This window comes from Rhipicephalus sanguineus, chromosome 1 (assembly GCF_013339695.2).
Source record: "Rhipicephalus sanguineus isolate Rsan-2018 chromosome 1, BIME_Rsan_1.4, whole genome shotgun sequence".
NCBI classification, from domain to species: Eukaryota; Metazoa; Arthropoda; class Arachnida; order Ixodida; family Ixodidae; genus Rhipicephalus; species Rhipicephalus sanguineus.
This window is the reverse complement of record NC_051176.1, coordinates 144,109,799-144,132,805: the sequence shown is the minus strand read 5'-3', so window position 1 is coordinate 144,132,805 and position 23,007 is coordinate 144,109,799. Positions and strand designations below refer to the sequence as shown.

The 23,007-nt window shown below is 41.5% G+C and overlaps 1 protein-coding gene across 5 annotated transcripts in view; it reads right to left on the bottom strand.

Moving 5' to 3' along the window:
• LOC119399422 (calcium uptake protein 1 homolog, mitochondrial) overlaps positions 1-21,106 on the bottom strand; it is a 40,544-nt gene extending 19,438 nt beyond the window's left edge. For 2 of the 5 annotated variants that reach the window (XM_037666244.2, XM_049416863.1), the window contains exons 1-6: positions 20,663-21,105; positions 19,052-19,232; positions 11,358-11,520; positions 9,480-9,517; positions 9,279-9,323; positions 5,031-5,139 (exon numbers count right to left, since the gene is read on the bottom strand). In XM_037666244.2, the coding sequence (XP_037522172.1) occupies positions 5,031-5,139; positions 9,279-9,323; positions 9,480-9,517; positions 11,358-11,520; positions 19,052-19,232; positions 20,663-20,898 (772 nt within the window). In that variant the 5' untranslated portion in view covers positions 20,899-21,105. Of the gene's footprint in view, positions 1-5,030; positions 5,140-9,278; positions 9,324-9,479; positions 9,518-11,357; positions 11,521-19,051; positions 19,233-20,658 lie in introns of all 5 variants that reach the window. The other 3 variants (XM_049416870.1, XM_037666249.2, XM_049416871.1) reach the window with 3 other exon arrangements.
• Between the last annotated feature and the right edge of the window lie 1,901 nt (positions 21,107-23,007).

Here is a 23,007-nt window from a genome sequence, read left to right as displayed (position 1 = left end):
TACAACAGGCAGCTAGAACCATAGAAGAGTACACAAGTATACGGGGACATTGGTGCTCAGAGGAAAAGTTCTGAACTTATTTGCTTCACAAAGAGAAAAGCACAAAGGATGGACCCGAGTCTAAAGCTGGAAGTCAGGCTAGAAGGAAATATCATTCCGGAAAAAGATACCATCAGAATACTAGGTATGTGGCTGCAAGCTAATCAGAGATGTCTGCACACACTACATAAACTCAAAACAGCCGTACAGCAGATCTCACGCATGATCTCGCGTATAACATACAACCGTAAGGGCGTGAGAGAACAAGATACCCTCCGACTGGTCAAAAGTCTCGTCATCAGTCGTATTACATACTCACTTCCGTATCATAATATGAACAGGGAAGAGAAAGAAAAAGCAAACCAAATAATAAGAATGGCCTACAAGACAGCCCTAAGGTTACCACGGCATACTTTAAACGACAAGCTATTGGCGCTTGGTCTTCATAACACAATAGACGAATTAATTGAGGCACAGCTACAAGCACAAGAAAATCGCCTTCTCCAGACTCCAACTGGCAGAGCAGTCCTAACAAAACTAGGGTGCGATGCATTAATACAAAAGCATCAAGAAACTAAAGAGGTACCAAACGAACTTACAGAATGGTACACGGCATCGCCAATACCAAAGAACATGGATCCTACTCTGCATGCTGGGAGAAGAAAGGCCAGGGCGAACAACATTGACAAAATGACAAAATATACGAACATAGCGAGATTCACGGACACTGCGCCTTATCAGACCGATGCAGGGAGGCTATGTCTGTAGTCACAGACCGTAGAGGGAAAATTACAGTCTGTGCTTCAATAGATCGAGCCTCGACAACAGAAGCGGAAGGGGTCGCCATAGCCCTTGCAATAAAAGAGGGATGGACGTGAAACGCTCCATTAACCATCATTACTGACTCACAAAAGGCTTGCAGAAACTATCTAAAGGGCAAAATTGGAGCACAGGCGCTTCGAATATTGGTTGGGACTGGATGGGACCCCAATGTGAAATACATCCAGACTGTGACCTGGGCACCGGGGCACGAGGGCGTGACTGGGAACCTGCATGCGGATGAGGCAGCTCGAGGCTTTACACATCACCAAGCCACCCCATACTCTGCAATAAAGGACACTACCCCACTAGACCCTTGCTACGCAATAATTCTAAGGTACTATAGAGAAAATAGACAGATCTATCTACCCCCACATGGCAAACTCAACGCTGCGGAGGCGACCGTGCTACAAAAATTACAGACGAACACTTACATAAATCTGCACTCTCTCCAGCTGATCTACCCCACAGCGTATAGAGACATATGTCCGTGGTGTGGAGCAACACCAACACTTTTTCACATCACGTGGGAGTGTGCGGAGCACGGAGAATACGACACAAATGGCACATGGGACGAATGGGAGGTGCTGCTGTCCAGCCGGGCCCTGAAAGATCAGCTACAACTGATCCAAAAAGCTGAACGGATGGCTTGTGCCAGTGGGGCCTTGGAATAGGGGCACCACCCTGCCGTACAGGCTACGCTTTTCACCCCCATATTCCCTGCGGGGCACTGGGGTTCTAGCCTGTCTGGTTTTAAAGACGATAGTCTTTTTTGGGATACTCAAACGGAGTAATTTTGGTCTGTCTTTCTGTTTGTCGGCACGTCACTCGATTCAGCCACTCAGCCAAAGTTGAACCACTTGCCCAAGGGCCAGCCATCTTGAACTGGTACGGCTGTTCATACTTGTGAATGTTGTCGATCAAAAAGTAAATACAGTAGAACCCCGCTGATACGTTTTTGAAGGGACCGTAGGAAATAAACGTAAGAGACGGGAAACGTAAGAGCCGAAAAACAGGAAAAACGGCAAAATATTTAGTGGTACAGAATTTTATTTCAATTCTTACGAGCAGCACGAAAATTGGCGCGCTCAGCCGCGATCTAGTCGATGGATAGAAACGCGGAGCTTAGGACGGCCTTATCCACAGAAGTCTAATCAACGTATGTGATTTTTTTAACACCAACAGCTGTAGGCATGAAAGAACTAAGCACACGCAATCACGACCGGCGCGGCGAGTCCGACCGCGAACCGCACGCACGACCATGCGAGCTCCAACCAGCTCGAACTCCTCCCGTTCTCCGACAAATAACGATGATGATGAGTCTACGCCAACGCGATGGCAGAAGTGAATGCCAATCTCGAAGGCCTTGCTTTCGTGAGCAGTTACGTCATAGACGCCATCTTTGCAATTTGAATCTTGAAGGCCATGCTTTTGTTTGCATCAATTGAAAGATTCTGTTGCTTGCGCCTCTTATGCGGCTAATATTACGGTCAAACGAGGCCAAGCTGCGTGAAAATGCACCATGGCCGCTCTCTTTAGTAGTCACTCGGTCGGCTCCGGGCGCACTTCGCGACGTATCATACGGGAACGGTCCGACAGTTACGACGTAACAGCGGGGTTCCCAATACATTGTATCCTATGGGAGCTATGCCGGGACCGGCGGAAAACAACGTAACAGCCGGGAAAACGCAGCAGTGAGGAACGTAACAGCGGGGTTCTACTGTATCACGCATATCTGAGGCGCAACATCACTAGGTAAGTATTAGGTGGTGTGTTCCTTTAATAGAAAATGCATACATATTCCAAAGAACCTACTTTCTTAAGCTGCGCTGAAAATGTGACTGCGCTGAAACTTGCCTTCCTCTGTGCCCTCTGCACGAGCTCGTTGTGTTTCGGTTTCGGTTCTGTATTGCATTGTACAAATGCTATGGGGCGCCGCTCTGGCATTCCTGTTTTACGCGGGCGACGTGTAAATAAAAGAGTGTGTGGAGAGTACTCGTTGAGTGCGGACGTTTCTTCTGCTTCAGCGCATCGCGCTAAACCGCGTGTTCGGGCTGGTTGGCGTCCCCACCGGTCGCGTTGGTCACCGCCGGTCTTCGCCTGCTGCTGCGCCGGGACTACCAGCCCGCAACACAGCACTCATGTTTCCCGACGTATTGCCAGATGGCGTCCATATCTTACGCAGTGCCTCTTCTATCGTCTTTAGACGACATTTGCAGCGAAGCACGCAGATACGCGGCCAATTTTTTTGTAGACAATAAAGTTTTATACTACTACTACTACTACTACTACTAAATTCATTTTGAAGCGAATTCGAATAGTGTAATATTCGTTCGAATATCCGAACTGCTCGAATATTCGCACAAGCCTAATAATTACCATCAGCACAGCCTCAAAATGTTGACGGTAGTTGATGCAAGTGAAGTCTATTAATAAAACTGTAATCTGTGATTCTACAAAAACTATGGTGATGACAAAGCTTCTAACAAAAGCGCTTTTTATATTTTGACAGGCTTTAAAGTAGCATCATTCAATAGTGTATGAGCTCTTCTCTAAGAAAAGCTGGAATGATATTATCCAACAACAATGTTCTGCACTGGTTGATGCAGGATTCCACAACAGATTCAATGCTACGAAAAAGGCTTCATGCTAAAATTGGGGATGGGCAAATAGTAAATTTTAGGTTCAAAGCGAATAGTGATTTGGTCGAATAATTTCTAATCGAATAGTATGTACCACATGTTATATAGAAAAATGAGCAATTTCATCCTGAACCAACTAACTAGCACAATATTTTAAAGGAAGAGAACTAGGCTTCTTCAAATGTCCCTTTTTTTTGGTTCAAAGCAAAGTGAAAGCAACTCTGAACAGTGGCAGGATTTAAATGGTAGTAGAGTGCAAGTTATAAGCAGTAAAATACATTACGTTTTAGAATTTGCTATGCTTAGCGCATATAAGTCTGCATTACATGCCTTTAAACTTAAAAAAAAATCGTGATGCAGGTTATATCTACATTTCACCTTGAAGTGAGGCTTCGCGACAGCGCAGACTTCCCCTAGATAGACTCTTTCACGGCATAGCAGACCCATGCAGCAATGAAATCACCTCTTCAGGGGGTTTACAATTGGTAAAATATACCTACGTCTATTCGTTCGTTTCGAATACTCTGGAATATCGAAGAGTTAAAACCCACGTCGAAGTGAATTTGAATACTGTAGTATTCGTTGGAATATTCTAAGCACTCTAATATTTGCCTATGCCTAAATAAAATGCTTTCAAAGAATTCGGTACAAAGGGAAAGCGTTCCTAACCTACACACAATCCTACAAAAAAAAAAGAAGAAAGAAAAAAGAAAAAAAAAACATGATTACATTTATTTCTGGTTAATTTGATATTGAATTAAAGCACTGATACTAGCAGCACACAAATGAGGAGCATCGTTAGTACAATGTAAAATAATGTATGGCAGCATGAAGTATTCAAAGCACATGTACAGAAGTTACTTCAGCCTAACATACATGAGAGGTGCTCACAAATATTATTCTATACATAAACACTGTTTTGCACTTCCAAAAACTAGGTATATCTTGTACTATGTGACAATATTAGTAAAAGAATGAAAATTTGAAAAGCCTTAATGATGTGTTCTTTAATATTCACCTCCTACTAATTGACAAGTTTGAGGTATGTTAAGTTCTAGTCGTATGCTAGTCTAGTCCTAGTTCCAGTTCTAGTCTTTTGATTGTATTGTTACTTTTTATTCATATCAATATAATAACACAGATAATGCCTTTTTTGCTCAATGTAAAAAGCATGTAGCTCAAAAATGAAATATTGAGGCTTCACTTGGCCACCGTGGCCAGAAATTGAACATGTGTCCTCAAGCATGGAAGAACAGCACCTTAGCAACTACGCTACAACGGAGGGTCACGTGCATTCCAAATTAAATTTAAAAAGACAGTTAGTGTTAATCTTAACTTCCATTACATGCACACCACAGTCTCACAGAGCTTGATTAATGCTTTATTACTATGCACATCAGGTTTATAAGGCCTAAAACTCCGACAACCGCTCAATGTCATGGCACACACAGTCTCTCCCCACCATGCCCAGAGGGCACCACCTTTTCGCTCATCAGGGATGGATGTCCTCACGTGCAAGAAGGGCCTCACCTGACAGTATGGTGAGCAGGAAAATGTAATCCGAAAAGCTGATCAAGCCAGACGAACTCAGCTTGTAAAAAATGCTGTCTTCGCTTAGTCCTGAAAATACTTTCTCATCCTGCAACAAATGGTGAAATACATGTAACACTTCCATAATGCCGAGTCCTTGAAATCCCTAAATAGCTTGGGGGGCTAAATGCAGATGTGAGCAGAATATGTTGACTGCTTACAAATAATCCGGAATTCTGTTCTGCATTTATTTACATTAGAAAAATGATGCACTAACAGAGGTCAGACATTATTAGACACCTTAACTAAGGAATTTTAGAAATAGAGGACCCAAAGTCAGTTGATACCATAGAACAGCTGCACAAAGGAATCCAAAAATAGCACAAAAGAATGCAAAAGGTGCATAAAGGGCATTTCAGTTTTTTGGGCATGCAAAGCTACTTGGCAATGCTATTTTTAGAACTCCCTAATATAATTCTGCATGCAAGGTATGCATTTGTCAAAATTATACAGGGCACCGATGAGACCAAAGCAACCATTACGCTATATGTTAAGTCTCTCAATGAACTTACTTGTACCCCTAAAGATGTCAAATATGAAGATAAATTCTAACTTTGCCATGTCTATACCTGGGCCAAACTGTGCTGATGACGAAGATGGTGATGTTGAGCATGACAGCAGGTTCAAGAGAACAAAAAAATCTTACGCAGCCTGGATCTGCTCTTGGAGAAACACCACTTCTCATAATTAAAGGTACTCTCTATCCATCTGTTTTATGTGCAGCTTTGGAGTGTTTGCAAGGCTGCATGATGTCCACTATACAACCAGGAAATGATGTAGGCAAAATAATGAAGTAATCTGTTTGCTTGATAAGTTCAAATTACATGGTTTGACAAGTCTCGACACTAAGTCTTGTGACACAACCCTAAGTTTTGTGAATATAGTAAAAATAAGCTACAAGCAGGCAATACCTTGGTATTGAAGTGCCACCTTACCGGCAAGAGTTCATTTTACTGAGCTTTACACTCTCACCCCAGTTGAACAACCAAGTTCCTCACTACTGGAAGGCTTGTTTAAAGCCATTTCATACCATTGTCAGTGATGGGAATGGCCAAGAGTGTTTTGGAGCAGACTTTGTAGCATAAAAAAACGTGTTTTGTAGCAGCTGCACTCAGTTTTGCAGTATGTTGTCAAGACAAAAAATAAAAAATAGAGTATAAATTTAAATTAAGTTTTTACAGGGGCGGAAGGCACCCAAAACAAGAGAGTTCCTTCGGGAGAGGCAGGGAGGTGGGGAACTTATGCGTTGTGTTTTGACTATGTTTGCTCTTGAGGGGGCAAGGGGGGGGGGGGGCAAGCAAAAATTTTGGAGGGGCTGCCGCCCCCCAGTGCCCCCACTGGTGATGCTTCTGGTATACATACTACCTACTTCACACTCCCACAAAACATAAATTATGGCTTTATAGACACAAAACTTGCTTCATAATAAAGAGGAATAACAGAAAGCATTCTGCTATGTAGACAGTAGTAGATGACAGCACACTGGAACAACAATTTAGACAAACAGCAGACTCCTGAATACTAATCACCCAGCATAAAATTTTGCAGCCATAATACAGCATCAAGCAATCCTTCCTTATACTGCTGGGCAATAGAATAAGGAACATATCAACCAGCAGACTGTGGATCAACAGGCACAAACCTGAGCTGTTCTCATGAATATTCGAGAAGAGTTTCCGTGGAAAACCATGGATGCTGTGCCTAAGTGGTTGCCCAAACTTTTAAAATTTAAATATTCTATAAAGATACTCTATCTCCAAGTGGAAAATTAGCTTCATGAATGCCACTAACGAATTCAACAGTTGTAAAAACATTTAAACAGGCAACGACTCTCTGGACACCCTGGGTACGTCAACAATCCTTACAAAAACTTTTTAATAATGTAAGTTTCCCATTATTTTCCCCATAATTATTTTCCCTTAGTTTCAGTACACCAGAGACACCATTTATATAATTATTGTTTTGCAATTAGCCGAAAGTAAATTTTGCACTGTACAGAATCTTACATGAAGAACAAACATGTACAGCCGCAGTCACGCTTCTCAAGCTTACAGAGATTCATTATATGCTGCCACTGTAGTTAAGAATGCACTGCTCCAATGTTTTAGACAAGTGTGATAGCATGCTATCTGGTGTTCGACGTCAAACAGCAGGCACTGGCAGTTCCGAAGAGAGTGAGCACAGGCCTCTGTATGAAAAGAGGGCACCTGATAAAATGGCAACTTCGTGCTCCGCTTTTAAACTCTCTTTGCGGCACCTAACCACAAGATTTGGCTGAGCTGTTCATAGCAGTGTCTGATTTCCGCAGGATGTGTTCTTTCACCAAGCCCGTGGGGTGGCTCATGACCCCTTTAAGTACAGAGAGACCAGAAACGAAGTATACTCAACAACCAATTGGGTAAAAATCATCTTAAACACAAAATGGATTCATACAGCCAATGAATAAGTGAATATGGAATGCAAGCAAGTTAGTGATAAGAGAGGTACATCTGTTACAATCTAAGAAAGCATTAAGACAGACTAATATCTAAAATGCACTAAGGAAGACCACAATGCATTCAAGCAGGCAAGACACGAGGCACTAAAGAGTGATGGGCAGTTAACCGCAAGTTACACCAACTGACACAATAGACTGCGCACAATGACATCTGCTTTTAGTCCCTAAAGTGCTCTCTCATTTGACAATAAGTTGCCATTAATGTTTGCTTTTCAGAAGTGCAGTAATGATGAACTACTTAAATCTGATGAATAATGATGAACTACTGCCCATCTAAAAAAATCAGCGATTTCACAATGAATGTGTTCAACTATGCAGGCACTGTCCAAGCAAGTCTGCAAAAAGATGAATGTGTGTTACATAAGGATACCACTTAATTGAGCTGAAAGTTTTAAGTTCTGAGGTTTTACATACCGAAACCACTATATGAATATGAAGCGCATTATAGTGGGCATACTAGATTAATTTTGATCACCTGGGGTTCTTTAAAGTACACATAAATCTAAATACATGGGTATAGTGCTGCAAGTGACAAGACCCTACCAATACCTCACAAGCAATGGATGTGTCCTTAATGATTGGCGAAATACGATAGTCAATGTACTGCCCAATGTTACGTAATTTATATGTATTCAGTGGCTTTACTGTATATGTAAATACAGTCAACCTTTCTAGGCATGGCAAGTACTATGCATGCTCAATTTGACGTCTTCACGGGAAGAGCGAAAGTTTAGTTTTTTTCTTTTTGTGAATCCTGTGCGTAAAAATGTTTTTACCCTAATAGAAAACAGTAGGTAATGAATGCAAGCAACTATCTATGTGCATTCATAAACATAGTGTGTATTGTGAGGTTTTTCTTTATGGAATTGCAGTTAAGTCCCCCATAGTATTAAATATTGTTTAGTACGACATGGACACAGTAGAGCAAATGTACAAGTTGGAATGAAAAGATAAAAATATATAAATCCACTCAAACAATAAGGGAAACCGATTGAGCAGCCCAATTTTGGTTAGTCACAGCCGAATGAAGCTCATAAAAAAAAATGTCTCGTCTTATGCCTATAACCCCATTTACCGAAAGAGGTACACGTGCATGCATTATTATTTCTCTAAATAAAGCTCGACACCTACACCTGAACTTGTCATGACAGAAAAGAGTCACAGAATTCAACCACAACCTGTGGCCAAACAGAAACAGCTAGAAAAGGAAATAGGAGGATGACAGTGGGCAGAAAATGAGCAGAATGAGGATGCACCTAGACTTTCACCATACTTTTTTTTTTTTTCGTACAGAAACACCTGGTATAGTCCATATTCCAAAATGGCTAGTAATTGCTATTAGGCAAATTTCATGCATAATCCAACTGTAGGAGAGTTATTTCAAGGTTAATATTGAGTGGACACTCTCAAGTGAGAGCAAGTAATTTCCTTTTTATTTCCAAATCTCTTTCATGCTTGTATGACCTTGAGTCATCTAGTGCTCATGTCAGCCTTACATTGGCTAGTCACTAGTTGCCTAGAACAAAGACCAATCAAAGATGTTTCTTGAAATCTAACTACATTCTAGACATAGCTCACATGGACAGAAAAATGTAACTGCCAAGTCAGTACCTCACAAAGCAGTCAGTACCCATCACAGGCTATAGAGAGAGCAGACAGGAAGGAATGGGAAAGGAAGATGGCACACACACCATGTCAGCAGACACCTTGTAACCGTTCCCAGAAGCATTATCGGTCTAAGCAGCAAGCAAAGAGAAAAGAACAAGAATGGTTAGTGAAAGCACCATCCACCGAGTTATTCAGCTAAAGCAAATACAGAGCTGTCAGGGGAAAGGCCACAAGCAAGGGCACAAACTGTCATCTAAGTTGCAGCCTTCTTGGAAGCTACTTACACGTATGTCAATTCTCTTGTACTGGTCAAGTCCATAGCCTATGAGGTGACAAAAAGCACAAGATGAAAAAGCAAGGAAGCAAAAGAACAAAAATACTGCTGACATTTTGTAACGCCTGGCTCTCTCTTGCGTTACGAAAAATTTGGAATATAAAAGCTGTGATGGTGACAAATATTGTGACCACATTACAATGGCTGACACAACAACTGGAGAGTTGTGCCTGGTTGCACTTGAAGTACTCAAGCATACACAGCGATTCTCACACATCAGTATAAACAAGCAATGTTTTACTCAAACGTAAAAAAATTATGGAATCGCCAGAGAATTTGACTAAGTATGTGTGAGCAGTGGAGTGCAGTCCAAGGGTTGCACTCTCAGGCAGCCACATGGGCAACGACATATATGGCGTGATCATACATGTGCGCAGTGCTGGGTGCTGGCGTTATGTATTACTTTTTGAAACCAATTAAAAATGTTTAAATCCCCCCCTTGTAAATGTGTTCGCCCAAACTGCATCTGGCCCTGAGTGGACCAGATCGAATCCGGTCGAGCAGACACCTGTCAGATCTCATCAGCCCCGGTGAGACACGATGCAACCCAAAATGAGTGTCATCAGATGCATCGGAACCTTATCAGTCCTGATCGGACCCCATCAACCTTACTGAACTCGATCCAAGCAGACAATTTTTGCAATTATGTTTATCAGTGACTAAGTGGCAACTAATTATTAATTAATGAGTTATCCTGATTATTTTACATTATCCCATCACTTTCCAACCCACAAATTTTTCAAGTTATAATTAGTGATTAATTATCAAGTAATTACTTATCTTGAATAATGTTTCACTTTTAGAGTTATCTTCATTACATCCAGAACATACTTGCCCATCTATTGTCCATTTGTACACACCCCTATACTTTGGTTTCAACATGCACCACGTTATGGACACGGTATTGCTCTGACTTTGCCGGAGAAGTAGCCAAGCAGTGCCTAAGAATTAAAAGCAAGGAATTTCTAAGGTAGCGGAGATTAAAAATTCTAGAAAGGCTGAAAACATTATGATGGAATTACAAGGGGCATTTATAAAGTTTGCTTTATTGGTACCATAAATTTGGCAAGGGTTGACTTCTGGCCTTGTTGGTACGACATATCTGAAGTGCTTAGCGCAGAATTATCAAGACGAGACAAGAAGCAGCCTCGTTGTAGACACGCATGGTGGTACATGTTCTCCCTTCTTGTCCCGTCTTGATAATTCTGCCCTAAACACTTCAGATACCACATAACTTTGGATTAGGCACAAAGGATAGGCATCAAAATGGGTGCACATCCCTCTAGTTTCAGCGGACTACAAAAATTATGCTCTATATAGCACTGCAGAACACCACCGATGCATCAAAACAAGCACGGCAGCATCCATGAAGAAAGGCAGTTGAAGGACGAGCAGCGATACACTTGCTGCATTTCAAGAGATCATGCCAAAGAGATTCATGGCAAGCTGGTGGCAGTGCATGGCTACATCACCATCAGCTTGACTTTATATGATCGATAAACTTCAGCACAACACCAAACCACTATAGTCATAGTGTGAAAGAAAATCCTCCAGCAAGCAAAAAGGTATTACTAAACAAAAAGATCAGATGCCATCTAATGCTAGTAACAGTGTACATGCACACTAAATCAATAAACAATTAGCTAACACACATCCATGAAAGTTATCTTTCTGGACAGCATATGCAGAGAAAAAAAAAACAATGCCTACACCGTACACTATCACAATCAGCACACCAGGAGGTGTGGCAGATGTAGCTAATACCCTGCTCAATGCTGGTCTCGTCATAGAAGTTGGCTGCAACAGGACCTTAAACAAACTTTCTCACCTTCAGGCTGTTTAGTGCCAGGGGTTATTGAACGAAGGAAGTCTTGGGGTGACATGAAAATTTCGGAGTCGCCAGCCTCGTTGTAGACACGCATGGTGGCAAAGTAACGAAATATTTTGTCTGGAGTGGAGTAAGCTCTAATACGGTTCTCATACTCAATAATCTGCAGTAGGAAAAAACAGTAAAGAGAACAAGTTAAAGGACAAGGACCTACTCTTGCAGAAAGCCCCCAATTCTCAATGTAATGGTCATCCACATGTTTAAGACACTATGAATATAGATTAACTTTAGCAGATAAAGAGGAGGAGTTTCTACATTACAGTAACAGTCCAAACAAAATAGAAGTTCAAAGAAAGATGGAGGCTTGAAGTGATGAGAAATTGTTGAACAAGGAATCCAGCGACATTCCTTTTTTGACAATTTATCATCATTACTGTAACAGGGAAGCTAGAGGGCAAGTAATAGTCTCAGGTCAGCATGAACACAGTAAAAAATAAATCAGAACTCCATGTTTAGCTGGCTCACATGTACAATGTAGTGCGATCTAACACGTTGAGATAGAAAAAGAAAATGGAGTGTGAATATTTCAGTTTGTGTTAAAATGCCATGCTGGCACCACAGTAGCTTAGCGTTTACAAAGCATCTGAACTCTTCGCAAGCAGTCTTAATTTACCTTCACCGTTGAATGAATGAATGAATGAATGAATGAGTGAATGAATGAATGAATGAAGCTTTATTCCATACTTCAAAAGGAAAGGGGATGGCAGGCAAAAAACTACTTTTTTTCTGCACTCCTATCATAATGTGTATCCCAACCAGTCTAATAAAGTGCAATTTAAATGTCTTGTTCCAAACAATCATGCCAAGGACTTCTCCTATTACTAATTCATTGCAAAAAAATGAATGTGAATTGAGTTAATTACTTGTCAATGTGTGTCACCCAACAAAACTTTGAAGAAAGAAGTACAGTGGCCTCTTAGACATGAACTGTCTCAATAAGTGTAGGTTTATTAAACAACTTATCAACTTTGAAAGTAAAAATGCATAAGGAAATTCCTAAATTTGAAAAAAAAAACTCCAATATAACAGCAAATGTATTTTTAAAAACTTATGCCACATTTATAAATATCATTGTATTTCTCAAGCAGAATAAACACCAAACATGCAAAATAATATGAACAGAATAGCCTATTACTATACAGCAAAAAATAAGCTAAGAATATTGTATAAAGATACATCAGTTTCACAGAGTGCACACTACTGTCATCAATGGAGATATGCAGGCCCATATTCCATACATTTTTCCTATTAATATTCTTATCGTTTCGTATCAATGACTAGCTGAATATGTATAAAATAATGTGAAACTTTACTTAGAGTGAAGTACTTTTTCCTGGTTTTAAGGTAGTTATAGAAGCTGAATAACAGTACTTTTACCCAATTCTATTCTGACAGGAATATGAGACAGCAAAATTTGTGCTTTGTAGAAATGTTTTTAAAAGCTGCCTGTGTCAAGGTGAGCGATAAGGGAATTATGGAGGAGGTATCTCTTCTTCAAACCTGCATATGAAAGTCAAACAGAAATCTTCAAACGCCCAAAGCACTAATATAAAATAGTGAAATAGTGACCAGCAATAACCATACAATGAGCAAAAAGCTGGCTTAGTGCACAGTTAAAAATTCACTGTAATGCTTACTGCACATGGTGGATTTGTACACATCTTAACTGCCACCAATGTAAGAAAACTAGGAGAAGCATTACTTTATAGGGTGGGCGGCAAAAATAAAAACTTTAGCCAAGAAGCTGACAAAGACTAGCTTTGTTCCTGGGAACATGAACCCAACAGAGAATAATGCTTTTATTAGGAACCAGAGTAAATAATAACATGTTAATATTCCTCCACATCCCCTTCCTGCAGCTGACAAGGATGACGACATTTTTCTATACAGTCACTATCAATAAAATAAAGCGGAATGTTACATAAAATATAGGTACATTAAAAACAAACTATTTAGTAATGTGCACTATTTTATATCACTTTTATATTTTTATATAGACTTACAAAGAGGGTTCAACTTAAATTGAGGACGACGCAGAGAGCGATGGAAAGGAAAATGATAGGTGTAACCTTAAGAGACAGGAAGAGAGCAGAGTGGGTCAGGGAACAAACGGGGGTTAAGGATATCATAGTTGAAATTAAGAAGAAGAAATGGATATGGGCCGGCCACGTAGCACGTCGGCAGGATAACCGGTGGTCATTAAGGGTAACTGACTGGATTCCAAGAGAGGGCAAACGCGTGAGGGGAAGACAGAAAATTAGGTGGGTAGATGAGATTAAGAAGTTTGCAGGTATAACGTGGCAACAGAAAGCACAGGACCGGGTTGATTGGCGGAACATGGGAGAGGCCTTTGCCCTGCAGTGGGCGTAGACAGGCTGATGATGATGATGACTATTTTATATAATTGACAAAACACAAGAAAATGACAAAACACAATGTATATTCATGAATAGATAGATAAAGGACAGCAAAGGTTGGTAGGTCAACCAGACAAGTATTCAGTTCACTACCCCACAATGGGTGCAATGAAACAAGGACTAGAAAAGGGAAAAAAGAAGGAGAAAGTGAGCTCTGCACCGGCCCACAAGGACATACAGAAGTGCTACAATTGGTCACTTGGGCCAATGTTTCTCTGACATATGGGACTTCAGCCTTCTGGCATTTGACTTGAAGACTGTGGCCTTTCCAACTTCATTGCAAAAAGAGACCGGTCAGAGAGTCATGGCGATCAGTGAAAAATTTTAAGCACTGCATTAAGAGCATCCAGCACTTGTAGAGCACAGTCATGGTGTCATATTGCTTGGAAAAAAGAATCTGACATCACCACCAATGCAAGTTTCCCAACAGGCACTGTGCCATCAAGGGAATGATGGTAGACATCCCTGCAAGGCATATGTTGGCTGGCATTGAGCGAGGCTTGGCCTAAAATGTGGATGTGGCTACGCAAATAAACCTTTTTCAAAATAATATCTTCACAAGAGGTTTCAGTCACAGGTATAACATCTTTTGATGAATCTTACTCGCCCACAGTGTCTATTCAAGCAGTAGAAAGAGATTATGACAAGGTCTCTGTCACAAAGTGAGCAGAGACCTTGTCATCTGTCCTTTCTTTAGCGGCCTGATGATGCCCGATACCTTTAATCTAAATGTACATCAAGCAGAAGTCCTCATAACTAAATAAAACATGTTACTGTATAACATTAAAGAAGAAAACACAGACCTTTACGTGCTGCTTGAGTAGGAAATTAACCATTCTGATAGACAGAACACTGCAAGTCAGATGGGGTTCCAAGGTCCCTGGCTCTATGATGCCAATCCAAATCCAACATATCAAGGCCTTCCCATGCACATAACAGCGTCACAGCAAAATGTTTCTCTCTAGGTTACTGTAAGAAACTTGATGTGTAAATCTAGACACAAAATGAATCTCATATTTCATACTGTGTCAATGGCGTCATCAACCTGTGGCAGCGAGACAAGTGGGGTACGGTATGCTTATTAAAGTAGTAACACTATTAGGGGTGAAGCTCTTTAGGGTGTGGGTCGTTCCCTCCTCTGTAGTAGTATGTATGTAGCCAGCTCTAGTTTAATGAATGGCTCACTAGATGGCGTTTCATGTATTTCTTAAAGCTCTAGTTTAATGAATTGCTCACTAGATGGCGTTTCATGTATTTCTTAGAGTTGCTGTTTAAAGATGACAGATGGTGCTTGTACAATGCGAATGGTGCATGTCATTGAATGCCTGCGATCGTAAAAGGCGCTCACTCTTAGCGCGCTTTCTCTTTCGCTCGGAGTCGCCGGATGGAGGCAGACAAGGCGCTCGCTCTTGGCGCGCTTTCTCTTTCGCTCGGAGTCGCCGGATGGAGGCAGACAAGGCACTCGCTCTTGGCGCGCTTTCTCTTTCGCTCAGAGTCGCCGAATGGAGGCAGACAAGGCGCTCGCTCTCGGCGCGCTTTCTCTTTCGTTCGGGAGTGGACACTTTCCCTGCATTTCACCGATCACAAAGCGGTGATAATGAAGGGACCACGTAAACCCACAGTACAATAAAAGTTTGATGTTTAATATATACACAGTGTTTCACACTCTTTATATGATGTACTGGGCGAATTTCACGGAAGAGCTTCACGGTTTACCGATGATTCCCTCCGGAGCTTCGCCCCACTCATCATCATTCACCCCATGGATATGCTGTGATTTTTTTATTGAGCAGAAGTTGGCCTGAAGATATTGCGGCTAGCATTTCTTATACTTGTTCTCCAATAGGAGCCCGCGCTGCTTCTTCGGTGTGTTGCTGCTACGGTATGAACACTGGTTTATGGATGTCAGTCGAATTCTTCCATTCTAGCAAGCTTGTTTTGGGAAGTGCACAATACGGTTTGCAAGAAGTGCACTGCGTCATACATGATCGGATGACTGTGTTTTCAGCTTGGCAGACTCGCAATAGAAGTTCTGAATACACAGCAAACTCGAGGACAAAGAATTCAGGTTGACTGCTCTGCTATGGTGAAATGAACATCATCGGTGAGCAAATAGTCACGACCTAGAATAATGTTGGCAGTTAAGTCTTGAAAAACAGGAATCACATCCATATGCTTGCTTCCACTTTCAGTGTGAACATGGAGGTTAACAGCATATACAGGAATCACACTGTTGCCAGGAGCACAAAGAAGCGACTCATTCCAAAGCTGGAGCACCAGTGGGTGTGGTACTGAAGCAACTCCACTTCCTCAGCTCAAGTGTCAACCAGAACAATCTCCTATGTCATCACCACGAACTTGCAGCATTGGAAAGAGGAAGCATTTGTACCGAGTTGTTTATTGTGAATCCTGTGCCCAATTCTCACAGTTGTCCCCAAAGCACTCACAGGAACAGCAACTGCATTACATGGGAGCTAGTGAGCTAATGAAGTTGCGGGCTCCAGTGCAGCAATAGCTAAACTCTGTGAAGTGCAACTCCACTCAACTCCGGACAACAATGAATTTTTCGTCAACGAGGAAGAGAAATCAGTTTGAATTTTCTTGCCGCTTTTTTCTGCAGGTAGGTGGATGGCAATTTCCACTTTCATAAACCTACCTGTACCTGGTGGGATTCCTCAGAACTAATAATAATTGACAGGGTTTCACATCCCAGAACTACAATATGACCATCATGAAATGAATTTCATAGGTGTTCAGGGGGGACGACGAAAACAGAGATGGTAGTGCTGCATTCCATGTTCTCTACATAGAATACATACACTCTGCACTTTATTTCACGATTTCACCACTTCTGACAGGCACCTCTCTAGAATGGATTTCTTGACATTTTTCCAGCCAAGCAAAGCAGACTGCGTGAACCCAACTGCCGAGGTCACTTCAAAACCATAGAACTTGGGAAGCTCTGTATAGGCTGCAGTTGAAATTACGGCTGCATGTCAGAAAGCGCATGTTCACTCCTAAAAATAATTGTCACAGTGGCCAAGACAAGTAGTTTGAAGCTTCACTGCTCTCAGTCTGCATCACTGAAAGGAAAAGACAAGGCAAGAAGACCATTGGATCCTTCAGCATATATTGTATATATAAGGTATCCTGCTAAGACAATACAGAATTTTCGAATATCACCTGTGATAGATGGCATTATTGTAGTCCTTAAATTTACCTTACTCGAAGTGATAACCTAATGAAGCCAAGGAAAGCATAGGGGACATTATTTGCAGTTTTTAACTGTAGTGTAGTAATTATGACATAAATGAAAATGAATTGAAGCGGGGGATGAAAACACCTTTGGGGCGAAACACATGGTGGGGCCCAAACCGACCAGCTACGAATTACGTATCCAATGTTCTACCAATTGAGCTATGACAGCAAGTGTTCCCCCTTCCACTTTGTTGCGTATTTCTGCGCATGCAATACTGGGAAAGTTAGCCAGCGTGATTCGTAGCCAAGGTGGCGTGTGGAACACTCCTTTTGCCAGACAGCATCATGTAATACGTGATCTTCTTTACGAGCTGGCAGCTGACCAATAAACCCTTGCATGCTACCTAAAGGGATCAAGTCTTCTGGGACAAGACCCTCCCTATGAAAGGACAAAAGAGAAAAATTCGAGGGACTCATTTTTCTTAGCTAGACTCAACCTAATGAAGTCAATAAACAATGAAGCCAAGGAAAGCATAAGGCACATTATTTGTAGTTTTTAACTATAGTATAGTAATTACGAGATAATTGAAAATGAGTTAAAGTGGGCAAGAAACACACCTTTGCCGTTATTGGGGCCCGAACCGACAACCTTCGAATACGCGTCCGATGCTCTACCAAATGAGCTACGACAGTGAGCATTCCCCCATCCACTTTGTTGTGAATTTCTGCGAGTGCAATACTGGGAGTGTTAGCCAGCGCCACTCGTAGCCAAGGCAGCGAGTGTGGAACACTCTTTTTGCTAGGCAGTGTCGCGTAGCACGTGCAAATATACAAAACAAAGTGGGTGGGGGAACGCCTGCCATTGTAGCTCGATTGGTAGAGCATCGGACGTATAATTCTAAGATTGTGGGTCTGGACCCCAACGATGGCAAGGTGCTTTTTTCGTCCATTTTAATTCATTTCCATTTATATCACAATCCCTACACTACAGTTAAAAATGATGTCGCCTACGCTTTCCTTGGCTCCATTAAATTGTGTCTTACAAAAAAATACGAGCCGCATGAACCATTTCTTGTTTTCATTATTACCCGATGTGGAGACTATCACTTGCACATGAAATCAAAATTCATAATTGACCAATTAACTAATATTGACTAATTAATTTTGTAATTATGAATGTTACAGTACATATTGCAGCTAATTGATAGTAGTCTGTGAGCTCACAAGGTATATCCACTTGGAATGAAATCTTAAGGTGACACAGATTTTGAGGTATGCACCACCAAACGTGGAAGAAAATGTTGTTCCAGTTGCTTTTTAAAGAAAACACTGTTTTGTGCACTGAAGCACAAAAGTAACTAGAATACTTATGCATATCGTTGCACACTCTGGGAATAAATATCTCGAAAGTGTGGCATCACCCTGAAAATTTGTTCAAAGCTGATATGCCTTGCAAACTCACCAGCTACAATTCGTAAATTGCAGTGTGTGCTGTAAATTAATTTACAAATTAGTGATTTTTTGTCACTTAGTTGATTACGTGTTTAAATTTCACACACGTAAGTGATATTCAGTGCTTCAAGCAACTGAGCTCAAGGATTACAGTTACATTCGTAAAAGCATTATAATACTCATCATGGACGAAAAGTGGGGGAACAGCGTGGGCAAGTTGTCTGTCCACAACAGCAGTGCCTCCTAACGTGAAAAAACAAAAAATGAAAAATAGGCTAATAAAATGCAATAGAGAGTAATGAAAAAGGAAACATGAACAGTAACAGTTAAATTTATAAACAAAATTGGAAACAATATTGTCGCTGCCACAGAAATTGTCAATCAACAGTCAGAGTGCTACAATCTGCCTCAGATGGTAGTTGACAATATATCCTCGGAACAAAATGCAAATTACACATGCTGATAATCCACAGAGGTAGGAATGGTACATTGTTGCGCATATGAGGCGTATCTATTTATTGCTGGTTTCATCATTCAGTTCTGCTATATAATAAGCAATCAACTTGCTTTTCGGTCACGAAACCCAGGCTTGTCTTTCTTTTTCTTTCCTTTGCCTTTTCCTTTTGTTTCTTCAACATCAGAGTCCTCTTCACCCTCCCTACCACCAGGATGTGACACACTACTTTCCGAGGACACACGAAAGTACTTTCGAACTGCCTCAATCCCATCCTCCACCTTTTCACCAAGCCTGAAAGCACAAAATTTCAAACAGAACTCAATTAGGAATGTTAGCTGGTTCATTATGGTTGGTTGGAACAGCTTGTCAAACAGCACAATATTGAAACACAGGACACAAACACAGAACGAACAAAAAAAAATGCATTGAAATGTAACATATTTGTTGCCCTCTCGAGGAACTGATGCCCCAAAGCCTAATTATTGAATCTGCAGCTATCCCATGAAGAAAAAAGAAACGTCCTTAGCGCTCCTTTAACCTCGCAAGGCTCAACACATATCTGTTACGCTGAAAACAAAATGAGTAGGCTAGTCTTTCTCCAAACATAAAAAAAGAGTAAAGCCATGACAGCAGGCGAAGCTCAGATGATTCACATAAATAATGTAGTATAATATGTTGTAGGACACATTTTTCTAGGATCCAGAGTATATATATATAGATGCTGATGGTAGCTCTACAGAATTAATATAGTGCTAGGAAAGGCAGAAATGGGTGGACTTTCAAAGATTATGAAGGACAGGAAATGACAGCACAGGAAATGACCTGGTCTTTCCTGTGCTAATGTAATGGTTCTAATCATGGACCATGCAAAATTATGAAAGAAAAAGCTAGATTCTTTTGAGCTGTGGTGATATGGCATAGAGTTTTGAGAATTCCATGGACTACCGAACACAGTTATCTCGGTCATAACAGAGATAAATGCTGAATGTCCTGTCGAAGCAGAGTTAATGAAACAAAAGCTTCCTATTTCAGTCATGTCATGCGAGCCATCAGGTTAACATAGCGAAAATGAATGTTAGCCGAAGTGGAAGATACGAGCACATGATGGTTGGATGGAATTTTGGAGGCTACGTGGGAATTGAAATATACTAATCAATTTACAACCCAATACATTTTGTGTGTGCACATAGGACATGATCATAAAGATACAAGAACCGACTTCCTTTGATGTGTGATAGTGTATGGGCTTTCCTGGGCTTTAAAAAGAGAGAGAGAGAGAGCACTTTAGCATGTGCACCCTAGTTCAGAATACTTGAAAAGGTGCGCCTGTTAACGGAGTAATAGCAATACATGTGAGCGCATGTGGGGTATGACCGGTGTGACGCTTCAGATAAAAATATTAGAACACCGATTTTGCAATATACAATTACAAATGTTATTTGCTTGTATCGTATCGTATCCCGCATGCGCGCACACGTGCTGCCACGACTGTATACCAATCGGCTATCATAAAACAAAAATAGCACCATACTGACGCTGTTTGCACATAGATATACCGCAGAAGTGATGTTCATAACGTAAACGGACACCTGATCCTTTCGAACAATGACATAAATAACAAATAGTAGTTAAATATATACGTGCGAGAAGGCACGGACGTTAAGAGAAGTGGGAAGTATTAAGAAAAAAAGAATAAACCGAAGGAGTAGCAGCGCACTTACTCATCAAAGTCGATGAAAAGAGCGATGGTGCACAGCATGAGCACGAAACCAGTGAAGTACTCGTGCTTGGGCGTTTTCCTCTTTCGATGGCCGAAATCATAGTGAGTTCTTATAGTGTTCCTGTCGGAAGGGGAGTCCACAATTAGCATGCGCTGGGCGCAAGCAACATAACGGGGCGAGTAGCTGCATCGCAGCCTCGCAGCTACGGGAAGGCTTCTACGCAGTAAAGGCAACATCTCTGGCTCCAAAGACAGCGTTCGGTTAAGAATCGTCAATATACCAAGGTCGCATAATAGATAACTTAAACTTGCAATCCAACATGCAGCCGTAGCAGTCGGGAATGGTGTAATCGTAGGTTAAAGTAAAGACGGGGAACGCAAGTAACCTAAGCTAAACCATGCCACTGCGGCGAAGCGCCGGCCATGACTGCCATGACACCGGCACTTTTTTTTTATTTATTACGATAGGCACCATGCAGACGTTAGGTGGCGCTACTGTCGTGTCCACTTCGCGTCCACTTCGTCTTTGCAGCTGTTTGAGGTTTGCGGCATTCGCGTGACAAAATAATAATAAATAAATAGAAAGAGAAAAGAAAAAAAAACCGGTGTTCGCTGTTGGCGTAATAAAAAGCGCCCACCGCCGGAGCCGGACAGCTTTCGCCTTCGAGTCGCTAGGCTAATGAGTGAGGGACCCGTAGTTCCTGCGAGTGTTATCTGGTTTTAGGGGCGAAGCACCTTAGGGTCGAGGCTTTTCCGTTGTGCGTTGTTGTTCGTGCTCACGGCACAGCACCGTGTAAAATCGAAACATCAGGTTTCACAATAGACTAATATCAATCATAATTGCGACGAAACACTACAAAACACCTACAAGCACACTTCAACGTACACATTATGGACCTTAGGACCTAGCTTTGTCGTCGCTATAGCCGAAACACATATGTGTGTGAATAGAAAACTAAAGGTTCACAATAGACGAACATTAATCATAAATGTGAACATAGGCGGAGAGCACGAGGGGCTGGGGCCCCCACCCTCCCGCCCGGGCGCTTTCATGGGGGGCAGAGCCCCCCTCCCCCTCTGGCGTGCAGAATACGTACGTGCAGAATATGTTGAGTCTTGAATCACGTAGTGACTGGTTTTCGGAAAACAAAAATGCTACTGAGAATACAAAGCAATCCCGACACAATCAGTCGGGGAATGTTTTCGCACAGACTTTCTCTCCAATAAAAAAAGGGTAATTTCCTAGTTGTCTACAAAAAGGTACACTTCGACATGCCTGCCCATAAAAGTTGCTGAGAAAAGATGGTACGCATTTTTTATTTATCAGCAAAGGGTTTTACTACCAGTTCGGTGACCTAAAAGCAGCTCAAATACTTGTCCAGAAAACAACCTTCGACAGAAAAATTCGTAACCCAGCTTCGCACTAGGTCTAGGGTAGCAAATGGCATTTTCTACCATCTGATAATTATTTTTGGCAATCTTAAATTGTGTATTCACTGGCATAATGAAAGCTTCCTGTGCCAGCATTAGCCCATTCTCTCCTGCCTAGCTGGTGCATGTTTTAACCAAAGTAAAAATCATGTCAATAAAAAAATTCGGCATGTCCCACTATTGTCAGAATCGATTTTATGCGATGCAGTGAGCGAGTAGCAGCCTATATGACCTTTTTCGCTTTGAGCCAGGCGTTATGAAGTGGATCGATGTTTTTGTGTAAATTGAAAAATAAATCTAGAGTCTCCTACTAGATATCTTAATAATGATATAGGGGTGTCGGCGCCTAAGAGACTAAGTTGTATTAAATTCATTAATTTGGAAGTCGGGCTCTCTCTCTCTCTCGCCCTATATATATATATATATATATATATATATATATATATACGTGTGTGCGTTGTGTGTGTGGAGAGAGAGAGAAATGATGGAAGAGCCAGTGCGGCCCCCGTCCCCTTGGGGAAATGAAAGCTCTCCACCTAAGATCGTGACAGAACAATATAAAACACCTACAAGCAGAAACCCTTCATACTTCGGCGACTTCAACATAGACGTTATGGACCTTAGGACCTAGCTTTGTCGTCGACTCTTTATGTCACTCAATAGGTGGATAGCAAAATGACGTCTTTCGGTTCGATGCCTAGCTCTTCGCTGTTTCAAGGTGTGTGCCATTCAGTGTAATCGGAGAGAAAACGCGTACTTTCTGCCACGTGGTTGTTACCAGTTATCTTGCCTCCTCCCCGATTACACTGAACCGCACACAACTTGAAGCAACAACGAGCTGTGCCTTGACGGTTCCTAGAACCGGAAGTGCTTGTAGCAGACGACGCGCCGTTTTGCTATCCACCTATTTACGTT